Source organism: Dermacentor albipictus, chromosome 6 (assembly GCF_038994185.2).
Source record: "Dermacentor albipictus isolate Rhodes 1998 colony chromosome 6, USDA_Dalb.pri_finalv2, whole genome shotgun sequence".
Taxonomy (NCBI): domain Eukaryota; kingdom Metazoa; phylum Arthropoda; class Arachnida; order Ixodida; family Ixodidae; genus Dermacentor; species Dermacentor albipictus.
Genome location: NC_091826.1, coordinates 61,914,011 through 61,937,833, shown reverse-complemented (window position 1 = coordinate 61,937,833; position 23,823 = coordinate 61,914,011). Strand labels below are relative to the sequence as shown.

The 23,823-nt window shown below is 47.8% G+C and overlaps 1 protein-coding gene across 2 annotated transcripts; it reads right to left on the bottom strand.

The window, feature by feature from the left end:
* Nucleotides 1–464: 464 nt before the first annotated feature.
* On the bottom strand, nt 465–18,464 carry LOC135896602 (uncharacterized). Of its 2 annotated transcripts, none has more exons than XM_065425061.2 (4): nt 18,174–18,464; nt 15,619–15,824; nt 11,392–11,497; nt 465–2,935 (listed from the first exon to the last, which is right to left on the bottom strand). In XM_065425061.2, exons 1-4 carry the CDS (start codon nt 18,427–18,429, stop codon nt 888–890), a joined length of 2,616 nt encoding a protein of 871 aa, XP_065281133.2. In that variant the 5' UTR covers nt 18,430–18,464; the 3' UTR covers nt 465–887. The 2 variants fall into 2 exon arrangements, with proteins under 2 accessions (XP_065281133.2, XP_065281134.2); XM_065425062.2 differs by having other exon boundaries at nt 15,643–15,824.
* Nucleotides 18,465–23,823: the final 5,359 nt, after the last annotated feature.

Below are 23,823 nucleotides of genomic sequence, written 5' to 3'. Positions count from 1 at the left end.
GTCCGGCAAGCCAAAGATGCCGCCAGAGTCCAAGGACTTGGAGCCGCCACCTGAGGCGACCACAACGAAACTGCCGGCCATTCATTAATAAAGTTTCTTCTCTCTCTCTCTCTCTTGATACAATTATTAAGTTCTATTTTTATTTTTGCTCGGCCAGTTTCTTGGCCAACCTCGGTATTACGTTCCATATGCCATGCTCTTTATATAGCGGCTTAGCAACAAGGGCGACGTGGGATCTGTGAATCCTAAGCAGAGCTTAGGAGCGAAAAGTTTTCATGCTTTGCACGATGTTTGCCGGCTCGGAGAAGGCTGGTATGCCTTTTCCGATACCTGAAGCTTACTGTTTTTAAGTGTGTCTCATTTATAAATCAAGTTTTAGTAAAAGAACGAGCTGTACAACCAACTAACGTAGGAGTGATAAAATCAGTAAATACGAGTAATATAACCGGTAATCAGACAAGTAATAAAATCTGTCGAAACCGGTACTGTACTGGTCAGTTCGTTAACACACACTGAAGGAAATGGAAATAGCGCAAAAGAGCAGCAATAAATAGCAAACAGGAATGTCACGCCTGTGCAACAGTTGTTTCAAAGCGGAACTCCATGACTAAAAGAAAATATGCGCGATAGGCACCGTAAAACCCGATAGACATTTGCAAAGTAGGGCTTCCGGCAGTGTTGCAGTTATCACTGTACAGTAGAAAGAAATAGTCATGTTTCACAGTGCCAAACCCACTCAGTGTTCGAAATGAAGCGTCCTTGATAAAACCATTTCCGAAAGAAACTTGATGGTGGCGCCAACGCTCAAGCTGTTCGTGAACCAGTACCGTCCGTGGTGACGGCATCGACGTTCGTGTTGCTTATTATGCGGAACCTCGCGGTACCGTCTAGGACAAGCTCGCACAGTTTCGCGCACCCAGTGCCTCATCTCCCACGCAATCGAAGGCCTCGTAGAACTCGGCCATGCTGGACACCGGCACGATGCAGTCCAATTGAGACTCGCCCGTGGTGTTGTTGCGTCCGCTGCCGCCGCACGACAGCAGGCAGAACCTGCGGAACAACGTGCGTTGGGCATCTCTCCACACGGCGTCGAAGTTGCTCGCGTAACGATACCCGTCGTAGTGGTCGCTGACCGCCCTGTGGACGACCCTGAGCGAGTACGTCCGCGCGAACAGCTGGAGAAGCCGGTCCGGCGGCATCGCGTTGACTTGCGAGGCGATCGCTTTCGACTGCTTCACGCAGCGTCCGAAGGCGCCCACGTTCTGGTCGTACCACTCCTGGGCGCCTCTCTCCCACGGTTCGCCCGTGCGGAACATCTGCATCGCCAGGAGGACGCCGACGGTGCCCATGTTGAATTCGGCGGGCACCTCGCCCGAGTACAGCACGGGCACTCGGCGGAGCGATGCCGGGAGGAAGATCTCGTTCAGCAGTGGCGAATAGGCCGCGTCGCTGGCCAGCAGGTGACGCCTGAAGGTCACGTGTTCCACCAAAGGCGGGGCGCTGAGACGTCTCAGGGCTTCGCGCACCTTCAGAGTGCCGTACATCTTGGGGAAGTTTGCGGAATCGAATTCGGCGACTTCCCTCGGCTGCCAGCCGGAACCGTTTGGCCAGACGCCGAGCGTGGTTCGGTGGACGTGCAGGTTGATGTTGATCAGGAGAGAGACCACGCTCTTCCTGTCTTCTTCGCTCAAGCCTTGCTTCAGCGGGTGCCTGGCGAAGACATTCCCTACCCTGAAGAAGATGGCGCCTGCCCTCGATGGGGCCGACATTGCGCTGGCCGTCAAATTGTTGAAGACGTTCGACAACACCGGTGGCAAAACGTCTTGCGCCAACTGTATGCACGTTTTCGTCGCTTGCCTCAGTGGAATGCCGTAGAAGCGCCCGATCTCCATCGCAACGTGGAGTAAGACGTATATGACTCCCAAGTCGATGTCCTTGCGGAGCTCGTCTACGGGCCTTTTTATCGCCTCAGCTTCGGATACGAGCACGAGCGACGATTCTTTCAGCTGCGACTCGGCAGGCAAGAGCGAGTTCACGAAGCCCATCCAGTCGCCACCACCCACGTACCGCCTCATGAACTCGAGCCTGGAAGCACCGGCCAACTCCATGTCTCCGGCGTAACCGCTTCGAGGGCGGAGACTCTCGTCGAACTTCAGCAGGCGCATCACGGCGTTACCGGCGTGGAGCCGCCGCACCTTCTTCGCGTCGGCGAACGCGCCGTCGAAAAGCCCCGCCAAGAACTCCTGCAGCGATGGGCCGTCGGCCTGCTCGCCCAGTTTCTCGCTCAGCGACTCCCCGCGCGAGACGTACAGAGCCACGCTGCCGTGGTACGTGACGACGCTCGCGCTGAACAGCGTGGAGATTCCTCTGCGCAGGGACAGCCGGACGACGCGTCGCAGCACCGACTCGACGTCGGCGGCCGCCAGGATGTCGCTCTCGTCGGCTACGGCTCCCGCGAGGGGCGCCTCGGCTAGCGGCTTGGCCGATGTGGCGAACGCGTAGCAGGAGCTGAACGTGGTAGCCAGCTGCACGATGCCCGGATGCTTCTTGCCTTCCTTGTGGCTGCGGTTCAGGAGGTGGCGGTGGACTAAGACGAGCAGGTCGCCGAGCGCCCTCTTGGTCAGGTCGGCGCCGCCGAAGGTCTTGTCCCCCGCCCTGCCGCACACGTGCGTGTGAAAGTCGTCGCACGGGCTGACCTGGGAGTCCACGAGCGACGCCAGGTCTTCGGCGGCCAACCTGCACTCGACGCTGGCGCAGTGCTCCACGACGTTCTTTCGAGAGTGTAGCAAGTAAAACGTGATGACGACGCCGAGAGTAGCCGCCACGATGACGGCGCCGACGGTGACCAGCGGCCACCAGTTTCGGTACTCCTCGGGCGACAGGCTCCTGGAGACGCTGTTGTGGGGCGTGATGAGTTGAAGAACTGTTGCGCCAACTGCAACGAAAGAAGAAGATCGCCGAGTCCCAGATGACTGGAATGCGTGAGAAGAAATAGAAACGAGTCGCTCGAAATTAAATTTATTATTGTGTGGCAATTTAACAGTAGTCAGGTTCTCCTGTCATTGACACTCCATAGTAATAGTAATGTATTGTGTAATAGTAGTAGATTCTATTTCACGGAAAAACCAGAAAAGGCCTTGAACGTCGTAACTGCATCGTTTTTCGTCAGATCGCTAAAGCGTATCGCGGCCAGAGAAAAGAACAGGGTTACAGAAAAGAAACAAGAGAGTAAACTTTGAAATAATATGGTCGTAAAAATATTAAAAAGAGAACGTGATTAAGAACAAAGAGACGTAATTGTACACAGCGTAACCGAAAGAGTACAATAGCAATAGAAAAATATTATGCTTTGATGATCGATACCCCTGCGTGAACCGACACAGTTGTGTCTAAAGGATAACTGCAACGAAATTTAACTTTAACCTAAGTTAGTAATTCATAAGTAGCCTATAACTATTGAATAAATCTTGGAAAATGCGCATGACCGATAATGGTTCAATTGGTAGCGGATATGACGTCATGTCCCAGCACGTCGCCTACGAAAATTTTCAGCGCACCTCTGGCAGCCACGGGCGCAGCCAAATGTCAAGAGTTCATGCCGAAGATGCACACATTTTAGACATTGTTGTCGCTTCTGGCTAAAAGTTAATAGCGGCGTCTTTCCTTTTTTTTTCAATTTTCGCACCAAAAACTTGTCTTTGTGCGAGCTTATCTTAGCGCACTCAATCGTAATTCAAACGCACAATTTCGCACGGATGCAGTTCTGTACAAACACCATTTGAAACTAGGCTTATTAAGTTGTCCAACATTTTGTTGAAGTTGGCTTTTAAGTACGCCATACGTTGCTGCTGCTCTGAGTCACTGCCAACGCTCGTGTTACCCACTGTTGCATACATGTCAACTAGCTACTGGTGAAACTCCTTCCGACGTCACAATTATAATAATAATAATAATAATAAAGTTTATTTCTGCCTCAAAGATACATGGACAGAGGAGCTGCAGAAAAAGCTGTAAAAAATACAGCTTGACAATGCCGCAGCCCCCATTTTACAGGCAGCAGCAGAAGACAAACAACGACTCAACTTCAGGTGTCGTATAAACGAAACAAAAGAACAAAAATGCAATGCTATACATCGCAAGAGCACTTCAAGCGTACTGAGTAAACACAGGGATAAAAAGATTGTTGTTACTTATCAGACTCTCATACATGAAATATTAGATACAGAAGCAAATACTTATTTTGGCACAATTGAAGATGAAAATTGTTCGGAGCTACCATCTATATACATCCTACGCAATACCTTATGAGTACAGGTGAATAAGTCAAAATGTGCAGATGTATAAGCGTTCAGAAGGGAAGGGAGTGTGAATTGCAAACGTTCTTGCCCGGAGTTTAGGCGTGCTGTTGGCACCATCCATTGTTCGGGTTGTCTGAAAGGGTAATTAGTGGTTTTCTCTTGCAAGTTTGCCAATCGTCGAATATGGTTTGTACCATTTTTTATTTCTGTTTTGTAAGAAATGCTCAACCGGTATCGGTATAATTCATAGATTTGGACCACACCGGCTGTAAGAAAGAGACCTTTGCTGGGTGACCCATAGCTAACATTGAAGGCGTAGCGAAGGACCCTTTTCTGCAGCATGTGTATTTTGCGAAGACAAGAATGTGTTGCAGTTCCCCATACAAGATGACAATAATTTACGTGAGAATAAAAAAGTGCGTGATAAAGAGTTAGTTTGAGTGACGTCGGAAGAATGTGCCGTGTGCAACCAATCATGCCCACTACTCTAGCCAGTTGTTTGACAACGTGAGTTACTTGGTGTTCCCATGACATGGTTGAAGAAAATATAACTCCAAGGCATTTAAAATGATTAACTATTTCTATAGGTCGAGAATTATATAGAATATGACTGTGAATAGAAACCGGCTTATTTTTCGGGCGAAATATTACGGCTTTTGTCTTCTTTTCATTCACGCGCATATCATTAGATTTCGACCATTTTTCCAGCGTGACCATTGTTGTATTGCAAGACACTATTAGATCCTGAATGTTTTTCCCAGCAAAAAAAATACTCGTGTCGTCAGCGTATATGATGAATTTGGCATTTTTGTTAATGTTAACAATGTCATTCAGGAATATATTGAAAAGAAGTGGGCCTAACACGCTGCCTTGAGGGACGCCAGAAATAATAGGTTTTACCTCTGATAGTACATTATGTAAGCTAACTGCTTGTTTTCTTTGCGAAAGATATGATTTTATTAACATTGCAGCCTGGCCTCGGATACCATAGTACCATAACTTCTTTAGGAGTAATTCATGATTCACCAAGTCAAATGCCTTTGAAAAATCTACAAATATACCTATTACGAAAGCTCTGTTATCAAATTGGGACAGAATATATTCTTTTTGATGTAGAAGTGCTAGCTCAGGTGATTTATTTTTGCGAAAACCGAACTGACATGGAGTGAGCAAATTACATTGGTCAATAAATTTAGTGAACCTGGAGTGCATAACTTTTTCTAATGCTTTAGAAAAAACAGGAAGTATGGATACAGGTCTATAATTACCTAAGTCATTTTGGTCGCCCTTTTTAAATAAAACGGTTACTTTGGCGGTCTGCATTTTTTCTGGAAAGGAAGATGTAGATAAGCAGAGGTTGAATATGTGTGTAACTGCGGGGGCTACAATATCAGCAACATATTTTACTGGTCCTATCTGAAGGTCGTCAATGTCTCGGCATCTGCTATTCTTTTGGCTTAATAATACTGACACAACTTCCTCTCTTGTAACAGGTTCTAGAAACATTGTTTTATCGTTACGACAGTTTATGTACTCACATGCATCTGGAAGCGATCCATAGGTTGGCATTTGCGTAAAAAAATCATTAAAAGCATTAGCCAACTCAATTCCAGTTAAATCATTGTCATTAATCTTCAACCTTTGTACGCTGGCATGGGATTGGTTGCGTTGCAACAAAGAGTTTAGACGGGACCAAAGTAAGTCATGACGACCCCTTTTAATGTCCAAAAATGCAGAGCAATAGTCCTTTCGAGCGGATCGTAATTTCTTTGTTAATTTATTTCGGAACTGCTTGAACGCCTTCAGATTATCAGCCGTGCGTGTCGCCAAAAACGTTCTATATAACTTATATTTCATTTTTATTTCTTGGCGCAAGGCATGAGTGATCCAAGGTTTACGACTCTTACGGGACCGCTGATATGTCTTATTGGGAAAGTGAAACTGGTAGATTTGTTTGAATATATCAAGGAATTCGTTATAAGCATCATTTGCATTATCCAGCTCAGCAATTTGCGTCCAGTCAACTTTGTTAAGGGCATTTCTGAAGTCCTCCAGTGCAACTTCTGTTATACACTGGTAAGTGAAAGCTTCCGGTTCCTTTGAAGTTCGTGCTGGCACTTCCATACAGAAATACACAGGCAGATGGTCGCTGATGGGGCACGATAATACACCTGCCTTAAGTTTCGGGTGGCATAAATTGGTGATGAACAAGTCTAAGGTGGATTGACTTTCAATAGTTATTCTCGTTGGGATTTCAATTACATTGGTGAATCCGTTTGAAGCCAACATAGTGCTAAATTCTCTACTATGATAATTATCACTGTACATGTCAATGTTAAAGTCCCCTCCAGCAATAAGCAGGTATCCTCCGTCTGCTACAAACGATAAAAAGTGATCATAAAACTTCAAGAAAACGGCTATGTCCCCATTGGGTGGGCGATAACAAACGGAATAAATAACTTTCCCCACAGACAGTGATATGACCTCGTAGTGTGGTGTGATCATACTGTATGAGTCAAGCATTTCACCATTTTCGTTCATATCCAGTAGAACTGCCACTCCCCCACCACGGCCAACAGATCTATTCAGGTAATACGTTTTATAGTTAGTCATTCTGAAAACATTATTTTCACTGGTGCTCCACGTTTCACTTAACATTATCGCAGTGAGCTTGAATTCACTGAAAAATTCTTCTAGGGATTGTGTTTTGTTCTTCACTGATCGTGCGTTGATGTGCACAGCTTTTAGCGATGCGGGCGAAAAACAGGAAATGATACGGTTTAAGTCAGCAGGAAGATGATATTGGTTTTGCATCTTTATGCCTCTTTACTGTATTTTCTTTTATCGATTCGGCAAGCACAGTACTCATTTCAACTGTTCTAGGTCGTCTTCTCCTTTGATATGGATGGCATTCATCCCTGCACTTTTGCGGAGAAGAACTTTTCCATTTACATGCCATACATAAAGATAACCATTGCCTTTTGCCCAGTCCTTCACCCGACGAAGCAGTTCTCTGTTGTACCGAGTAAGGTTTTCCTGGATGACGATAGGCAGATCGTTCTTTTTTACTTTGTTCTTGGCTGAAAGCCACGTGTCTCTTGTCGCTTGTCGGGTAAAACGAGCGATTATACCTGGCTTCTTATCTTTCCGGGCAGGCAATCTGTGTATCGCCTGAATATCTGTTGCTGTTAGAAGCGGTACCTCAAGCTTGGGGGCAAGACTGTTTAATACAGAAAGCAGATTTTCATCTGGTTGAAACGGGATACCGTGTATTTCTAGGTTAAGTTTTCTACTGCGGTGCTCGAGGTCATTAACATCTTGCTGCAGTTGTGCTTGCACTACCTGCGCCATGTCGTCTTTTTCTTCTAATTCAGCTACTCTTTTTTTCAGAGCCTTGATTTCATTCTCTTGACGAGAAACCTGTCTTTCGAAGTCATCAAATTTCTTGGACATGTGTTGGACAGATTGTTCAATTTGATCCACTTTTTTTGTTAGTTCTGGCAAACTTTCCAGTTTTCCTAGGATAGCGGCAAGAGTCTTCCGAATATCAGATTCAGAATCAGAGCCATTATCCTCCTTGCCTGTTACAGGAGCCTTTCCTGCGCGGCATTTACAACAGCGCCACGTCTTTTTCAAATCAGGGGGCTTAGCTTGAAACGATTTCTCTTTTACCCCAGCACACTGGCCAAAATGGTATGCACAGTTACATTCCGTACAGATCGCACGCGGGACACTTTCTTGAATAGTTGATGCACAAGAAGAACATGTGCTGGACATTTTTTTTTTCACAAGGTCTGGCCGTTCAACGCAACACAAAGCATACCGTTACGATGAGTAAGTTTCAACTAAGGTGGCAGCAGCGGCAGGAATAAACTGCATACAAGTTTTGCGTAATATTGCACTAACCTGCGAAGACAGCAGTAGCTCTTTAGCGATGCAGTCGTGTCGCTGCCGCTGCTGCCAAGTGACGGCTGCTCCGATGTTCGCTCTTTTATCTAGTAGATGGTCCAGTGTACGTCTGCGCAGATGTTGCGAATACAGCGCCAAGTGTCCGATGACGCAGTTGGATGACGGTGGCCTCAGGTTGGGCGCAAGTTCACAGCAGCGGGGACCTTTCGCAGTAGTACGCAGATTCACTTCAGCAGGGGTGGTGTTCCTTGGACCCAGTCAGAGGTGCATCCAGGGATCTGCGAAGACAGCAGTAGCTCTTTAGCGATGCAGTCGTGTCGCTGCCGCTGCTGCCAAGTGACGGCTGCTCCGATGTTCGCTCTTTTATCTAGTAGATGGTCCAGTGTACGTCTGCGCAGATGTTGCGAATACAGCGCCAAGTGTCCGATGACGCAGTTGGATGACGGTGGCCTCAGGTTGGGCGCAAGTTCACAGCAGCGGGGACCTTTCGCAGTAGTACGCAGATTCACTTCAGCAGGGGTGGTGTTCCTTGGACCCAGTCAGAGGTGCATCCAGGGATCTGCGAAGACAGCAGTAGCTCTTTAGCGATGCAGTCGTGTCGCTGCCGCTGCTGCCAAGTGACGGCTGCTCCGATGTTCGCTCTTTTATCTAGTAGATGGTCCAGTGTACGTCTGCGCAGATGTTGCGAATACAGCGCCAAGTGTCCGATGACGCAGTTGGATGACGGTGGCCTCAGGTTGGGCGCAAGTTCACAGCAGCGGGGACCTTTCGCAGTAGTACGCAGATTCACTTCAGCAGGGGTGGTGTTCCTTGGACCCAGTCAGAGGTGCATCCAGGGATCTGCGAAGACAGCAGTAGCTCTTTAGCGATGCAGTCGTGTCGCTGCCGCTGCTGCCAATTGCACAGGGAAACCGAGGACGATGTCCTCCATGCCATCGCTCAGGTGCCAAATTCACCTGAGCGACGACAAGTTGCTAGACACTAACTGGCCGCCGATCTGCCTTCAACGGGTGGACGGATAGAAGAACATTATTCTGCGAGCTGACGGCTTGATGACGTAGGTTAAGGGAAATGCGGAATGGGAAAGCGGGTAAAGTTGCATACTTCCCATGATTCCTTTTTCGTGTGGGAAATCCCACAGTGATTTAAGGACCCGAGTAACGTTGACTTGCGGCGTGGGTGAAATACGTTGTAGTGCATGAGATGACGGAATAGTCCCAACGGATAACTTGCCCTACCACGAAACGGAACTAGACGAATTACTCAATTGCGCACAGTTAACAGGACGATTGTGAGCCCAGTAAACCTGCCTGCGCAAGTAATATTATATCTGAGCTGAGACTGAACCAGCGACATGGCTGTCTCAACGCAAGCATTCTAACCTCTAAAACTATGGCCGTTTTATGCAACTGAACGGATAGTAGTGATTCGAAGGAGTCCCAAAGAAAGTAATTTCCACCGTCGAAATTCTTGAAGTGCGGGACTCACAAAGATAAAATAAAGGAAACACGAAAAACAAAGGAAAGGGTTTCTGACCAGAGCGATAGCTGCCGAATCTAAAGCGGAAGCAATAGGTACTTACCCGGACACATATCACATTCAAATTTACCAAAATTCCGCACGTGATGCCAAATGCCTGATGGTATTTCAGAAATTTCCTACTCCACGAGACTCGGTTTCAGCTTCATTGGGCACCAGATCGGGCCGCAAATGACAAGACACTGCTTTCTCTTCAATCGTCCAAATTTTCTTTCGCGATTTTCTTTTGCCATATTTTTACATCCCCGTGGACTTTGTTTCCACCATTTGTATGGAATTTACCGTTTCTGCTTCTCTCATTGACACGTCGATGACTTCGAGGCCGCCATATTTACACTTTGCTTGGAGTTACTCTGTGCTTGGTTGCCAACTTTCCTGACCTCTTCCTCAATTCCTTGTCCCCGCATTTTAGTTACCTATATATGTGCACCCTGGCGCCCATTTCCTTTCATCAGTGTTCACCAAATCAAGCTATCTTTGCTTGCCTCTTTTCCCACCGACGATAACGCATACGTATATACGGCATCACAGATGCTCGTCAAGATTTGTTGTAGGCGAGCTTGGGAGTATCGAATCCCCGATACACGAAACTCTTTACCGTATGATCTTGTTGGTTGATCCAAATAAAAGGAGCGTGCTCCTAAGGTTGAAAGAAAACCCATATATAGCTGAAGTTTCGTGACCGCTGTGGCTACCCTGTTCACATGAACAAGACCGTGAGAGGGCTCGCTTGTTTAGGAGTACTGTAGCATATTTATTTAGAAATAAATAATCCTACCCATTGGCACGCCTCTTCATTTCGAACAAAGGACCCGCAGGGGGCTCCGGAGCGTCAGTTATACGTTTGTTTTTGTTTGAAACTTAGGATAATGCTCGTTTTATTTTGATCACGTGCCACGCTCGCCTAAGGCGTTTTCGTCGAACGTTGAATGAAAACCCGCTCGTTGTAACCGGGTTCGACTGAAACCGAACGCGGGTATAGCGAAATTTTGTGACGAGTTCATTATGCCTGGGCACAAACAGAGAGTTGCTATTAAAATACCCCATGGCAACCGTTTGCTATGGCTGCAGCCGTGCAGTAAAGCTGGGGATGAGAAGAACATCTAATTTATATCAAACCAGTAAAAGAAAAACTACATATGCAATACCGAGTGTTTAATTTCACTTATTGGCCCTGCTTTTTTCTCTTACTTGGGCGAATGCAGAACGGTCGCACGTGGAAGCTGTCTGATTCTATCTCTCTCCCCCCTCCCTTCCAGCATCAGTCCGAAGAAATAAAAAAGCGCTCTCAAGCGCTGCCGGAATACTTGAAGCCAGGTGTTTACACCTGAAGAAGTTCCAGCGGACTGGATCCGATGGAATGGATCGGACTGGATTACGGACTGGATCCCAAGGGAAGGGAAGCGTAGCAGGGGGCGGCAGAAAGCTAGGTGGGCGGATGAGATTAAGAAGTTTACAGGGATGGCATGGCCATAATTAGTACATGACCGGGGTTGTTGGAGAAGTATGGGAGAGGCCTTTGCCCTGCAGTGGGCGTAACCAGGCTGATGATGATGATGATGATGATGATGATGAAGACGCTCCAGCCCCGTAGCTGTGCCTTCACTGCCGAAGAAACATGGCCGTGAGCGTAGCGTATACTCACAGCGGACTGATGGCTTCCTCCTCGTCGGCGAGTTCTGTTCCATTTCACTTGACCGTACCAAAGCCTCCGAGGTCTCGGCCGCTGCGTCGGCGCCCGGTTTCGCTTCCTGCGTGATGCGAGTAAGAGGTTGCGTCAATCGCCCGCGCGACACACGATGCGACGTTTCCTTGCAGCGCTGTATACGCGTAAGCATGTTTGCTGCGCTGCTTCCATCGCTCATCCCTACGCCTCCAGAGTATGGCAGTGAGCTCAGGCCGCATTGTCTCGCCCAGACGGACGCCTTGCGCATGCGTAGATGACCAGTCCCGGATGTGATTAATAGGCTAGCGAGCATCCGTTTGCTGGCCTTCGAAGCTCATAGGGGCTTAGATACATAGTAACGAGTTTGTTTAATTCCCAAGGTGCTTACCTCGCAAACGCGCGACTACCTTCTGCTAAATAAACTTAAATTTCAAGCATTAAACTTCTTATCAAGCGATCAAAGAATCATGAGTAAGCTTGGTGGCGCCGTCCGGCGCACGAAGCTAAACTTCGTGCTCTTCTTTGTCGAGGTTAGTCAAACATGATCCTTTGCCAAGTGCGTAAAAAAGTAGTTGTGTAGGCCTTATAGTGCTGCCGAGCACACGGTGTCCTCTATCCTCTTGCGAGTCCTTTATCCTATCCTCTTGCAAGCTTACGTACGTTGGTATATACCCAAAATGAATAGTAGGAACTGCTGCCTATCCCTTGAATCGTCCGCAATTTGTCACCATTAATATCAAGCCAGATTCGCTTGACCTGTACTCATGTGTGCCACATGGATCAGGAGAGGCCAGTGTTAGGTCCATTGGTGTTTCTCGCATATGTTAACGACTTTGCTGCATTGCGTCGAGGACGGCGTGATAGTGCGGCTATTTTCCGGCGATCACGTGGTGCACCCACGTGGGCGCGGTACAGATGACGAGAGGCAACTGAACTTGTCACTTGACAAAACCGGTGCAGTAGGTGGGGTACGGATATTAACACCAATAAAACAAAGTACAGGAGTATAAGCCATAAGAAGTCGTTCGTAGGATTAGGTTATAAATCGATGCCATTTGACATAACGCGAACAGACGCTATAACGTATTTAGGTGTGTCCATCACACGTACGCTAAAGTGGGACGGACGTTCACATCTAGAATGTATGCGCAAAAGCATTCAGAACACACTTGTTTCTTTTTTTTTTGCGAAGGAAGTTGGCTTCGGCACCTGTTCCTGTCAGGCTAACGGCCTATAGAAGATCAGTGCGACCAATCCTCGAGTATGGTAGTACACTTTGGAACTCTCATCAGGTATATCTTATAGATAGGCTGGGAAGCATGCGAAAGTAGACAACTACGGTTCATTTATTCCCCTATTCTCACCACGGTAACGCTTTTCGGAATGCATCAGAAATACACGCACTTGCTTGTCAATGACGACTGAAACCAACATAGTCTCTATTGGTGCTGTATAAGAATTATATAAACATACACAAAAACGAGTACTTGAAATCACCTCATCATCGTTCTAGTAGAAATTGTCATAATAAGCACCTGAGACTATACATCCCACGCTGGGACACATTATTCAAATTCTCTCTTTTTTTACGAGATGTATAGAGAGATAGAATGCGTTGCCGCAGAAAGTTGTCGAAACGGAATGTATAGACCAGGGGCGCTATAACGTAAAGCTATTCCAAACTTTTCTATTCCAATTCTGCTATCAGCCCTCCGCGATTGGTCAAAAACTTTTTTCGACCACCCTCCACTTCACCTGTCTGTCACGCGACGTTACAAAAACCGCAATACCTCCCCATCTGATATGATGTGTGCACACTGATTATGCATGATTTGGCAGAAATAAAACAGTTATTTCTGATTCGACCCCTTTTCGCCATTAGCCCTCGGCTATTGGTGAAAAGTTTTCGGGCTGCACCCACTTCACCTGCCTGTCACGCGACGTCACAAAACCGCACGAACTCACCGTGTCAAAGTGACGTGTACGCGATAAAGATGCATTAATATGCCGAACAAAACTGAATTTTTTTCGGAATAGCCGCAGGCTGCCCCGTTCCGAATGGAATAAAAGATAGCTGCCGCCGATCGCTGAGACGCTGGCTACTCGCACCTGCCGGAGAGCATGGGTGTATTTGCGTATAATAAAACTTCTTGCGTGACCGTGCAACGTTTTCAAGCACTTTCGGCACGTTTCCTACCTCATTCTGCCAACTCTTCTTTGCTGAGGGTCAATTTTAGCGTCATTCTTAAGCTTCCGTTGCATGCCGCCGCGATTTTCGACCAGCCACCACAAGCTAAGTAAGGGAAAGCCGACCAATCGCAGACGCCAGCACCACCCTCTTCATCCGGTTATCGGGTGGCTCGGCCCCATCGAATCCCTCTCCACTTGAGCGTTCTCCTCGCTTCTTGTGAGCCAATTAGATACAACAAGCCGCTCAGTGTAGGCAATGTTATTCGTTTTTCAAGCAAACAAAAGGGACGTCCTATGAACGAGGAGAGCGTTTGATTGGTCTGTTCAGACAACCCTATGGGTGACCGCCCGGTGCTTGCGTCGGTGGTTACGCAAATTTGACGTCAGGAAATTGGAATAGAAACATATTGGAATAGTTTTACGTTATAGGGCCCCAGAACACAGAAAAAAATTTATTGGCGCCATTTTTAAAGCGTGGTGGCGCCACCTGCTGCTCCAACGGCTCCGAGCTATTAAGTGAGGCGACCGTAGGTGGACGCAGTGCTTGCGCTGCTTGCGCTTTGACATTTCTTTGAAGTTCTCACGAAGGACGGGACGGTGAGTTTTAGCTAACGAAGTTGGTTAGTGAACTTCAGATTCTCGGCAAGATTGTGCTGCAAATCGGAATGGCTGTGGCAAGCGCAACGTCTCCAGACGGAGCGGATCGTTCGGTTATGTGCGCGTTACCTTTGCATGCGGAAACATTGGTTCTGCGGCTGTTACACTTTCATTTGCACGCCTGACAATACGTCATGAACTAGTATGACGCTTGCAGTACGCGATATACTTTACATTCGCGCTGTAGTGCCTGGAAAAATCTCGCGGCCCGCACCTTGAAAACAGGCGACATGCCGTAGGTTCGAGTAAGCGTAGCGCACTTTCGCGGATGCCCAGATGTGTCCGTTCTTTGTCTCGGGAGGGGGGGGGGGGTAGGCGGAAGGATGAAATAACATTAGTTCAACCGTGTCGGATCTACTGTGCAATGTATGCATACTTTTTTAACAAACATCGCCGCTCTTGCCCTCTGGCCAGTAGTTACGATAAGCAACACCAACAAGCTTTCACGCGTAAAGGTTTCGAATAGTTGCTGTAAGGTATTGCGAAATTTGTGGCCACTAACGCCAGTGCACGGAATTCAATCTGTTATGCATGAGTTCGATTGTCACGAGCGTCAGAACCCTGCAGCGGTGCGAACACTTTCGCGGTATTTGCTTGTGAATCAGGTGCGAAGTTCTATGGCGAGAGCCGCTTTACAATGCCCGCCTCAGGCCTTTGTGTAATCGAGGCACGTAGACAGACACATACACATAGAGAGACAAGCACAGATACACACATACAGAGACAAAAGGACATGCACGGCTGAATATGCAACAGCGGCACAGCTCTCGACGTACATCGTGTTCGTCGCAAACGGTGCGCCGTAATCTGCCTCGTTTTCACTTGTTATTTTCACTTCCATATATGACGCAGTGACGCCCCGATGATGTTCTGTACTTGGATGTTGCCGGCACAGGCATATTTACGCGTTGAACACTCCTTAACACACACACGCTACATGCACGCGAACGCGCCTTGGCAGCTCAGGGAAGATGGCGGCCGGTCGCTGTGTACCGGAGTATGCGCTCAGCCCATCCGGTTCGAGACTATCTGGTCTATAGATGACTTTGTGTCGAAAGTGGAGTCCTTTCTCACATAGTAAGAATAGCGTTACATATTGCTTTACTTGCGCGTTTGGCAAGTGTCACAATGTCTTCGCCATTCACGTGCATTTTTGGTTAACGTGGCTTAATGCTTTGTTTGCTGCACCTGTTGCTTGTCACTGCTTACAAATAATATGTGTACCACACGTGCGTTCTGCGTGCACTTAATAACCGGCTTCCATGTAACAGCCTGTGCAAGGCTTACACTATTTGTCAAATAAAAGGATAACGAAACCAGTCGTTCCAATATGCCATGGCTATAGCGGTGGTGCCGTACGTTGAACGTCGCTGCCGTGGTCACCTGGGATGGCGCTTGCTGTTTCTTGGCTGGCATGGACATGGACCGCCTCCTGGCTCCGCGACCGAGGGCCGAGGGTCGCCCGGTGGCCGTGGCTGCTGCGAGGCGGTTCACCTGATTGCCATCTCCTTCGGACGCCGAAGATCGGTCGGACAGGTCGGACGCCGCCGGATTGCTTTCTGCGTCTGCGTCAAGCATCCGGGTCAAAAGAAAGACGGCAAAAATTATTTTCCCTCATCAGCCGTAGTCTTTTGTGTTTGGCGTTATAGGTGGCATTGGCATCGCACAAGCCCGGCGACTGCTCCTTCCGATCGTTACAAGTTACGGTAGTTGAAGATTAGTGCTAAGCGTCGCGCGTTTTACAAGGATATAGAAAAAAAGTTAAGAACCCGAGTGTGCATGTTAATTGTGCAAGGGGCCGCATCTAGCAAGAGAGAGAGAGAGAGAGAGAGAAAGAAAGAAAAGCAGCAGATCCAACGAGCTGGAATCTACTTACACTGAAGCATTGTGTGAGTGCAGGAGTCCAGACACTAGTTTGTGTTCATTGAATGCCCGTACAAGGTGAGACAGAAGGCTTTATAAACTATTGTGGAGAGGCTAAAGCAATGTCTTGTGAATGTACAACACACACGTACGATAGATCGCGGGGCGCCCTGACGTTTTTCCGGTTATTTCTTTTTCTTTCCCCGCCGGGCCGCTGCTGCCGCTGCCGCGTATGCGCGGAGACGAGCTCCATCTGGAGCTGGTGCAAGGAACCCAGCGGCGGTGACGTCACCAGCGTCCCACGCTACGATTGGTTTGGCTATTTGGCAAGAGAACAGCCACGCAGCACTCGCCGTCAGGAAAACTCCGAGGCGTTCGCAAAAAAGAAAGGCTTCGCTCTTAAAAGGCAAGGATGGGAATGGCCTGGAGGTGAACGAGACACACGTCAGGTTTGCTACCCTACACTGGGGGTAAGGGTCAGTGGAGTGGAAGGAGAAAAAGAAGTGAGCAAGTGAGCAGACCGTGCATGCGGGAGGTTGTACAGGATGATTATACTGTGTATAAATGGTTATTCAGAACTGTGCACCTCAAGCTTTTTTTTTTCTTTACGAGCAACGTATGTGGCCATGCTTAAAGTATGACTTTAGTAATGTATAATCATGCGTGTGCTACATCACTGCAGTCGCTGACAAAACAACATAAGCAAATAACGCGCAGGGCTGAACCGTCCGAAAATGAATGTATACGAAACGTCTCTCTCCGTTGGCTCTATGGCTTCGTCACTTCAGAGTAATATAGGTCGGCAACTGACGTGTAAGCAGAATGATATTGTCATCAGGAGGTGTCCAACACCATAGCGCTGTGGGATTGACGTGTGTCCGGATAAAGCAACATTCATTCTACTGAAGGAGTACGCAGCGAGAGCTGGACCAAATCGTTAAAGATTTACATGCCAAAGCCACTTTCTGATTATGAGGCACGCCGTAGTGGAGGACTCCGGAAATTTCGACCACCTGAGGTTCTTTAACGTGCACCTAGATCTAAGTACACGGGTGCTTTCGCATTTCGTCCCCATCGAAATGCGGCCGCTGTGGCCGCGATTCGATCCCGCGACCTCGCGCTCAGCAGCGCAACACCGTAGCCACTGAGCAACCACGGCAGCTGGACCAAATCATGATGTCGTGAATGCGCTCGCACCCACACACACTCCCACACAGGCACCCACACACGCGCCCATGCACCAGCCCCCCCCCCCCCCCCCCCCACACGCACGCACACGCACCCACATACACGCGCCTACGCACCGCCCCCCCCCCACGCACACTCTCTCTCTCTAGACAACTTGTATCGAGCGCATCGGGCTGGAGCAAACATAGGTGCGAGCGGTCGGACGTTGTCTTTCAAAATGCGCCATTTTCGCGCTATCCCTACCGGAAGCTGTCAACGTACCTTAGTTGCACATTGAAATTTAGAGTTTCTTTTAAAAATTTGCTGTAGGAAACTGTGGCGCTATAGTGATTACAGGAATTGCAAGTGTAGCTGTTAGGCGAGCACGGCAATGATTTTGCAGTTTATGAATTTACCTAAACGTCGTCGCTTTGGCTTCGAATGGCTTCGTGATTTTGTTAAATCGTCATTTTAAACAAAATGTTAAGTTAAAAATGCTGCAATTCAGAACTGTGGCTAAACAGCGTGACTAAAACAAGGACGCAGCGCGAATTCGTAATGTGGTTACGTAAGTGTGTTGAGACGATTCGTCTTGTGTTTAAACGGAAAGCCATAAGCAGTTGGAACTTTAGAGCGTTGATCTAACATCGCAGTAACGTATAAAGCCATAAGCACCACGGTGCCTATGGATTCATACTCAGCTTGTTGAATACTGCAATATTCAACAAACTCATGTACTAGCTACCGTTCTAACGGTAGCCAGCACGATCTGATTCCGTCTATTAATTTTTTGTTGTATACTCAACGACTCAAGCGGCCGTATCATCTCAAGGCCAGTGCTGGTTCTGCATGCAGCAGGCGTGAAAAAACAAAAGCGCACGTACCCTTGGGGGGAGGCTTCTCGGGCGACCATTGGCTTTGCACTCGGTCTTTGCTCCCCTTCCGGATGGGCCTGAGCTCTTCGTCGGCCTCCGGCTTGGTGGCGTTCTCGGGGTTCGCCTTGTTCTTTTGGTGCTGCTGCTTCTTCTTGTGGCTGGCTTGCAGCTTGCCCTGAACCGCGCTGCCTGTCGCATTCGGGGCCGTCGAGGGCGAGTTCTCGACGCTATCTGGAGGGAGCTCGTCGCTTCGCGGAGCCGCCATCGCCGGTAGCTTCTTCTTCTTCTTATGCGCGAGCACGGGCGCCCGCGCCTCATGCTATGCTTCGGTCACGTTCTCTGTAAGTCACGAGGAGACGAATACCCCTTAACTGGGCTACCTGAAGGAACAATGTATACCCGCCGTGGTTGCTCAGTGGCTATGGTGTTGGGCTGCTGAGCACGAGTTCGCGGGATCGAATCCCGGCCACGGCGGCCGGATTTCGATGGTGGCGAAATGCGAAAACACCCGTGTACTTAGATTTAGGTGCACGTTTTAAAGAGCCCCAAGTGGTCGAAATTTCCGGAGTCCTCCACTACGGCGTTCCTCATAATCAGAAAGTGCTTTTGGCACGTAAAACCCCATAATTGAATTGAATTGAAGGAACAATGTGTAAAGGTGGCTTTGAATGTTAATGTGTTGAAAACATAATGTGAAGTTAAACTGTCTAGCATGTAATTAACACTATCGGGTGAGGAGTTCCCGACTTTGTGTTACGCCTTTATCTTGCAGCTGACATAAATAGGTTGACGATGAAGGCGATGACGACTAGTGTTCTTTTATAGATTCGTCGCGAAAAAATACAAGCCAATGACAAATAAAATAAAACATTTACCCACGGGATAAACGTGGCTATAATATGAATTCTTGTTTGTTTCTGGTCGTGTCACGCGTTAATTAGAGCGTAGCGCTTCCCCTTACGAGTAGCACAAATTTTTCAGTAATTTGTGCATAGACCTGTCTCATGCGTTTAATAAAACCACACCTATCCTCCTCGTAAAAGCCACTATTTCTTTTTTGCAAGATCATTCTTTAAATCTGTTTTTGCAAGAGTTGGTTTGCTATATATATATATATATATATATATATATATATATATATATATATATATATATATATATATATATATAATATTCAGAAGGCAAGACACCAGGGGGCCCCTTTATTATTAGTCAAATCATAAGAAGCCAACAAGCAATGACACCAAGGGCAGCATAGGGCAAATTACTCGTACTTCTTAATTGAATTAATGTAACAATAAGTACACGGAAATGAAAGTGGCTGAAACAACAACTGGCCGCCAGTGGGAAAGAAACCCACGTCTTTGCATGCAAGGACGTGGGTTAATATCCAACAAATATCAATTTATTTGTGAATCAAATTCGTTTTCTGAGAACACGTGGCCACGGTCGCAAACCACGCAGTTTGTGTTCGTGCAAGCACAATTATGTACTCGTATCTGGGAGATCATTCCACTCGATAGGCACACGAGGTCATGCAAAATTGAATTTGCAGAAAATTTTCCCGATAGCGCTAAATTTCTGCCCTAACATATTTGAATGCTCTTTTGCAGGACTATTTGGTCCCTTTACCAACAAATCTTATAGCGACTGACGCTTCCCTGGGTGACCGGCGTGGGAATCTACTCACCATTCTTCAACTCGTCTTGTTCACTCTGTGCGCCAGAATACACATCCGATTTTGAGGCTGAACTCCTGGGAATGGTTCCTACTTTGAGAAAGTTGCCCCTTCATGCCACAAGGGTAGTTATTGTCACACATTCTGTTTCTGTATTATGCAACCTCCCTAACAGGTCCACATTCCGGTAGCTTTGAACACATCTTATGCGTTAGCTCCACTCCACTTAAGTGTAGCTCATTGAGTATGGGTACAAGGCCACCGAGAGACTCTCCTGAATGAAATAGCTGATTCTATAGCGCGGGCCTTTTTAAATGGGATGGTTTTATTTGTGCTGTCGGCAACTGCGCACATCACTGCGACGAGATATAGGCACCTTCCTTTGAAGACAGAAAAAGCCGCTCATTGGCTGAAATATACGGATCTTATGTATTTAAATTATTCTTGGAACCGACAATGGTGTCCTCCCCGACGATCCGAAGTTTCATTTACAAGGCTCTATTTCCGTATTGCACAAATCAATTTTTAATTGCACTAATGTGCTCTGGTGGTATCTCCTTTATGCTGTCTCTGCAATGAGCAGCCGGAATCAATTGATCTCTCGCTCAGTCGAATCAATCGATTGATCAATGGAATCATCGCGCTGGTGGTTCTGCACTCGATGAAAACGACGTTTGGAAATGAAACTTTGTAATCTAGGGCTGCCTTTACGCATTACTGATCTACCCTCACTGGTAGCACTATCAAGTTTTTTACTGCATTTACCGACACAATAAGACGAAAGCGCATGACTAAATATCTTGGAAGGAGTTGAAACTTTGCCATAGCATATCAGAGAGTGCTAGCAAAGCGGTAGTTTTTTTTTCTAAGTGTGCTGCGAACGTGTGACCATTTACGACGTCAATAGTGCTTTTCACGACTCAAATACTTGAAGCGTTGTCTTGTCCTAAAATATCAAAGCATCAAATTAATATTTCGTGATGCGAGCGCACGCTGCCTTGTTTTCATGTTTGTGGTTCGAAGGAAGACATTGCACGCTCCAAACAGAACCCTAGCTCTGACAACTTGTGTAAAAATTGCCTAGAACTATGCAAGAGGTGCAGAAGCATTATTATGGAGGGTCGCTTGTGCGAATGAGTCGGTAATATTTAGGTGAGCCTGAGGAGGGCATTGATTTAAGCTTCGGTTTCTGGAAACTGGAATTGTGATCATGCACGAGTTTCATGCGCCTTCAGTTTGACCGAGTCTGAGCGCAATAACTAGTGGAGAGGCCCAATAGCAGACATTTCCTAATTTGTCGTGTCTTTGTCTTGCATGATAATAGGCTACGCATGGGCGCTGCGGGCAGTGTCTAATCTGAACTGACTCTCGGGGTCAACATACTTCACAGCACTGACCGAGCTTTAGGGCACAGTTCTTAGAAACAGAAACAGAACTGTTTCAGAAACAGAACTTAAGTAGGGCATCAATAAGTGCGGGAAAAGTACAAGTTTTACGAAAGGTTTAGGCGAGAACTTCAAAACGACACTTAAGTATCACTTTCGAAAGTAACACTTTTCGAGTCAAGTGTGTCGTCTGGTGTCGAGGATACGTAAATATTTTACGTGTACGATAGGTTCAATCGCAAAAAAATAATTTTTGCAGCAGAGGAATGTGGATATAACTGTTGCAGTGCATGCTCGAGCATTCTTCTGAGTAAAATACAAAGAGCGGCTTGGTTTTAGCGCTTTATATAAACTCGTCTGGCCACAAGTTCACGTTGGTTCTCGCAGCCACTGCGGTTCTGTGTGTCGTCGTCCCGACTTTTTTGGGTTTTGCTGCTGAAAACTTGCGGTGTTCTTGCGCAGAGAGTGTGTGTGCGTTGCGTGTTTTCAACCCGCGCGGACGATGGAAAAAAGGGAAACAATCTTTTCCGAAGAAGAACGCGCCGCGCTCCGCGAGTCCGTTTCACGCCATCGCAGCCTTTCGAGAGCGAAAAACCTCCGCGTCATCTCCTCCGGGACTTCTGATGGGTACATGAGTGCAGTGTATGCACGCGCGAACAAACACCAGGAAACCGTGCGATGGGGTAGAACTCCTCCATTACGGATGCCTAATCATTAGCATTTGGCAACTTTACGAGCTGCGGGAACAAAGTGTCGGCAATCATTCCTGACATTCGTGCAATGATTCGAGACACAGTTGCTTGCGAAACATTAACGAGGTTCCCGGTGACAACCTGAAATGTTCCGGCACCGTAGAATCGCAGCGCGATTAGAAGCTGGAGCAGTGGCGGCACGGGGTGACTGCGTTCGTGGCAGCATTTCCAACAGCCGTAGCACCGCTTGCTTGGAAAAGTGGTATCGCCACGATAATTCTGCGTCGTTGTATACTTCCACGGGATTCGGTCGATGCTTAAGCCGTTGCCGTAATGGCGACACGTATCGGTATGCCTCTTCCTCCAAATCGGCAAAGTCGTCGAGGCTGCCGTAGCAGCGGCCATCTTGCTTGCTAGGCGAGAGTAGCGAAAGTCGCTCTTAAGGTTGCCAATGACCATACTTTACTTTCCGGCACTCAAGTGTGGATTAAAGTTTACTTTAAGTACAAGATTTGTCCATGAAACGCGTTAAGCATCGACCGTCGACTTAAGTGATAAGTTAAGGGTAAGTTCCGTTGGAGAATACGGGCCTTAGGCCCGTATTCGCAAACTATCTAAATTACAAACGGCCCACAAGACGAGCCAGATAGAGGGACTCAAGCTCACCAGCACGGGTAGGGACACGCCAATAAGACTGGGCTACCCAGTCGCATATGAGTCCACAAAACAGCGGGTTCCTCTACCCCTGAGGGAGAAGATCACGGTGGCCAGCATTCCGAGAAACATGCACCCTGAATACCACAGAGAAAGGAGGCGAGTGAGAGTGAAAGCTCTACGTAAGGCCTACGAAGGACCGAAACAAGAAGTCCGATACACTGACGCGGCAAAGTACAAGAACAGAGCGGCCCACGCTATCAGCGTGATCAACGGCCGAGGACAAGAGGTAGCAGCGGCCTCGGTAAGCACTCCAGACATCGACTGCGCGATAGAAACGGCGATAGCCCTGGCGGCCACTACAGGCCACCGAGAGGGAGATCAAATCACAGTCATCACCGACTCACAAACAGCATGTAGAAATTACCAAAAGGCCGCATTTCTAAACAAGCCCTGAGCATCCTCGAAAAACAAGACAATTTTCCAGAACTGTACATTGTCTGGGCTCCGGGACACGAGTCCCTGGCGGATAATGTAGCGGCTAATGCCGCTGCCCGGGATCACATTCTCCGGGCTATCCCACCGGGTTCACGAGCACCAGTAGACCAACAGGATAGCGTCCCGAAAAGATACGCCAATATCCTGAGCCACTACAGACTGGGTAGGAGGATCTATCCACCCCCGCATCCCCAGCTGACAAGAGAAGAGGCGGTGATCTTCCGAAGACTACAGACCGGCACATTCCCGCACGGCACCCTGCTACACGCCATGTATCCTACGAGCTATATTCACAAATGCGCCTTCTGCTCTACGCCCAATACCCTCTACCACATGGTGTGGGAATGTCAACAAAATCCATCGACACCGCCCATCACCGGACCAACCGTCGAGCAGTGGGAGGCTCAGCTGACAAGCTCAAGCCCTGAGGACCAGCATCGCCTAGTGAGCAGGGCCAAGCTATCGGCTCAGGCCCACGGCACCCTGCACTAGAGAAGCCGCCCACCTCGGACGATTTTACCATCGGCTCATTTCTACTAATAAAGTTTATTCCTCCTCATCCTCACTAAATCACAAACTAACTAAATTATATGAATTACGGAGCCACATATAGTCCTCTGGTTTACGACATCATGGCTCTGCTTACTGAAGTGTCTCAATGCGGGCGTACCATCATGCTGTAGGGGATTCCTAGTCATCGTGGAATAGCTGGAAAGTAACAGGCTGACGCAGAGGCAAGGAAAGCACGCCCT

What these genes read in the sequence shown, in the direction of transcription:
- LOC135896602 (XM_065425061.2), bottom strand. Translation starts at nt 18,429, where the DNA reads ATGGCGGCTCCGCGAAGCGACGAGCTCCCTCCAGATAGCGTCGAGAAC. An exon ending in CCACGGCAGCGACGTTCAAC is followed by an intron (nt 11,498 to 15,618) that starts GTACGGCACCAC and finishes CGCATCACGCAG; the next exon opens with GAAGCGAAACCGGGCGCCGA. An exon ending in GAGGAAGCCATCAGTCCGCT is followed by an intron (nt 2,936 to 11,391) that starts GTGAGTATACGC and finishes CTTTCGTTGCAG; the next exon opens with TTGGCGCAACAGTTCTTCAA.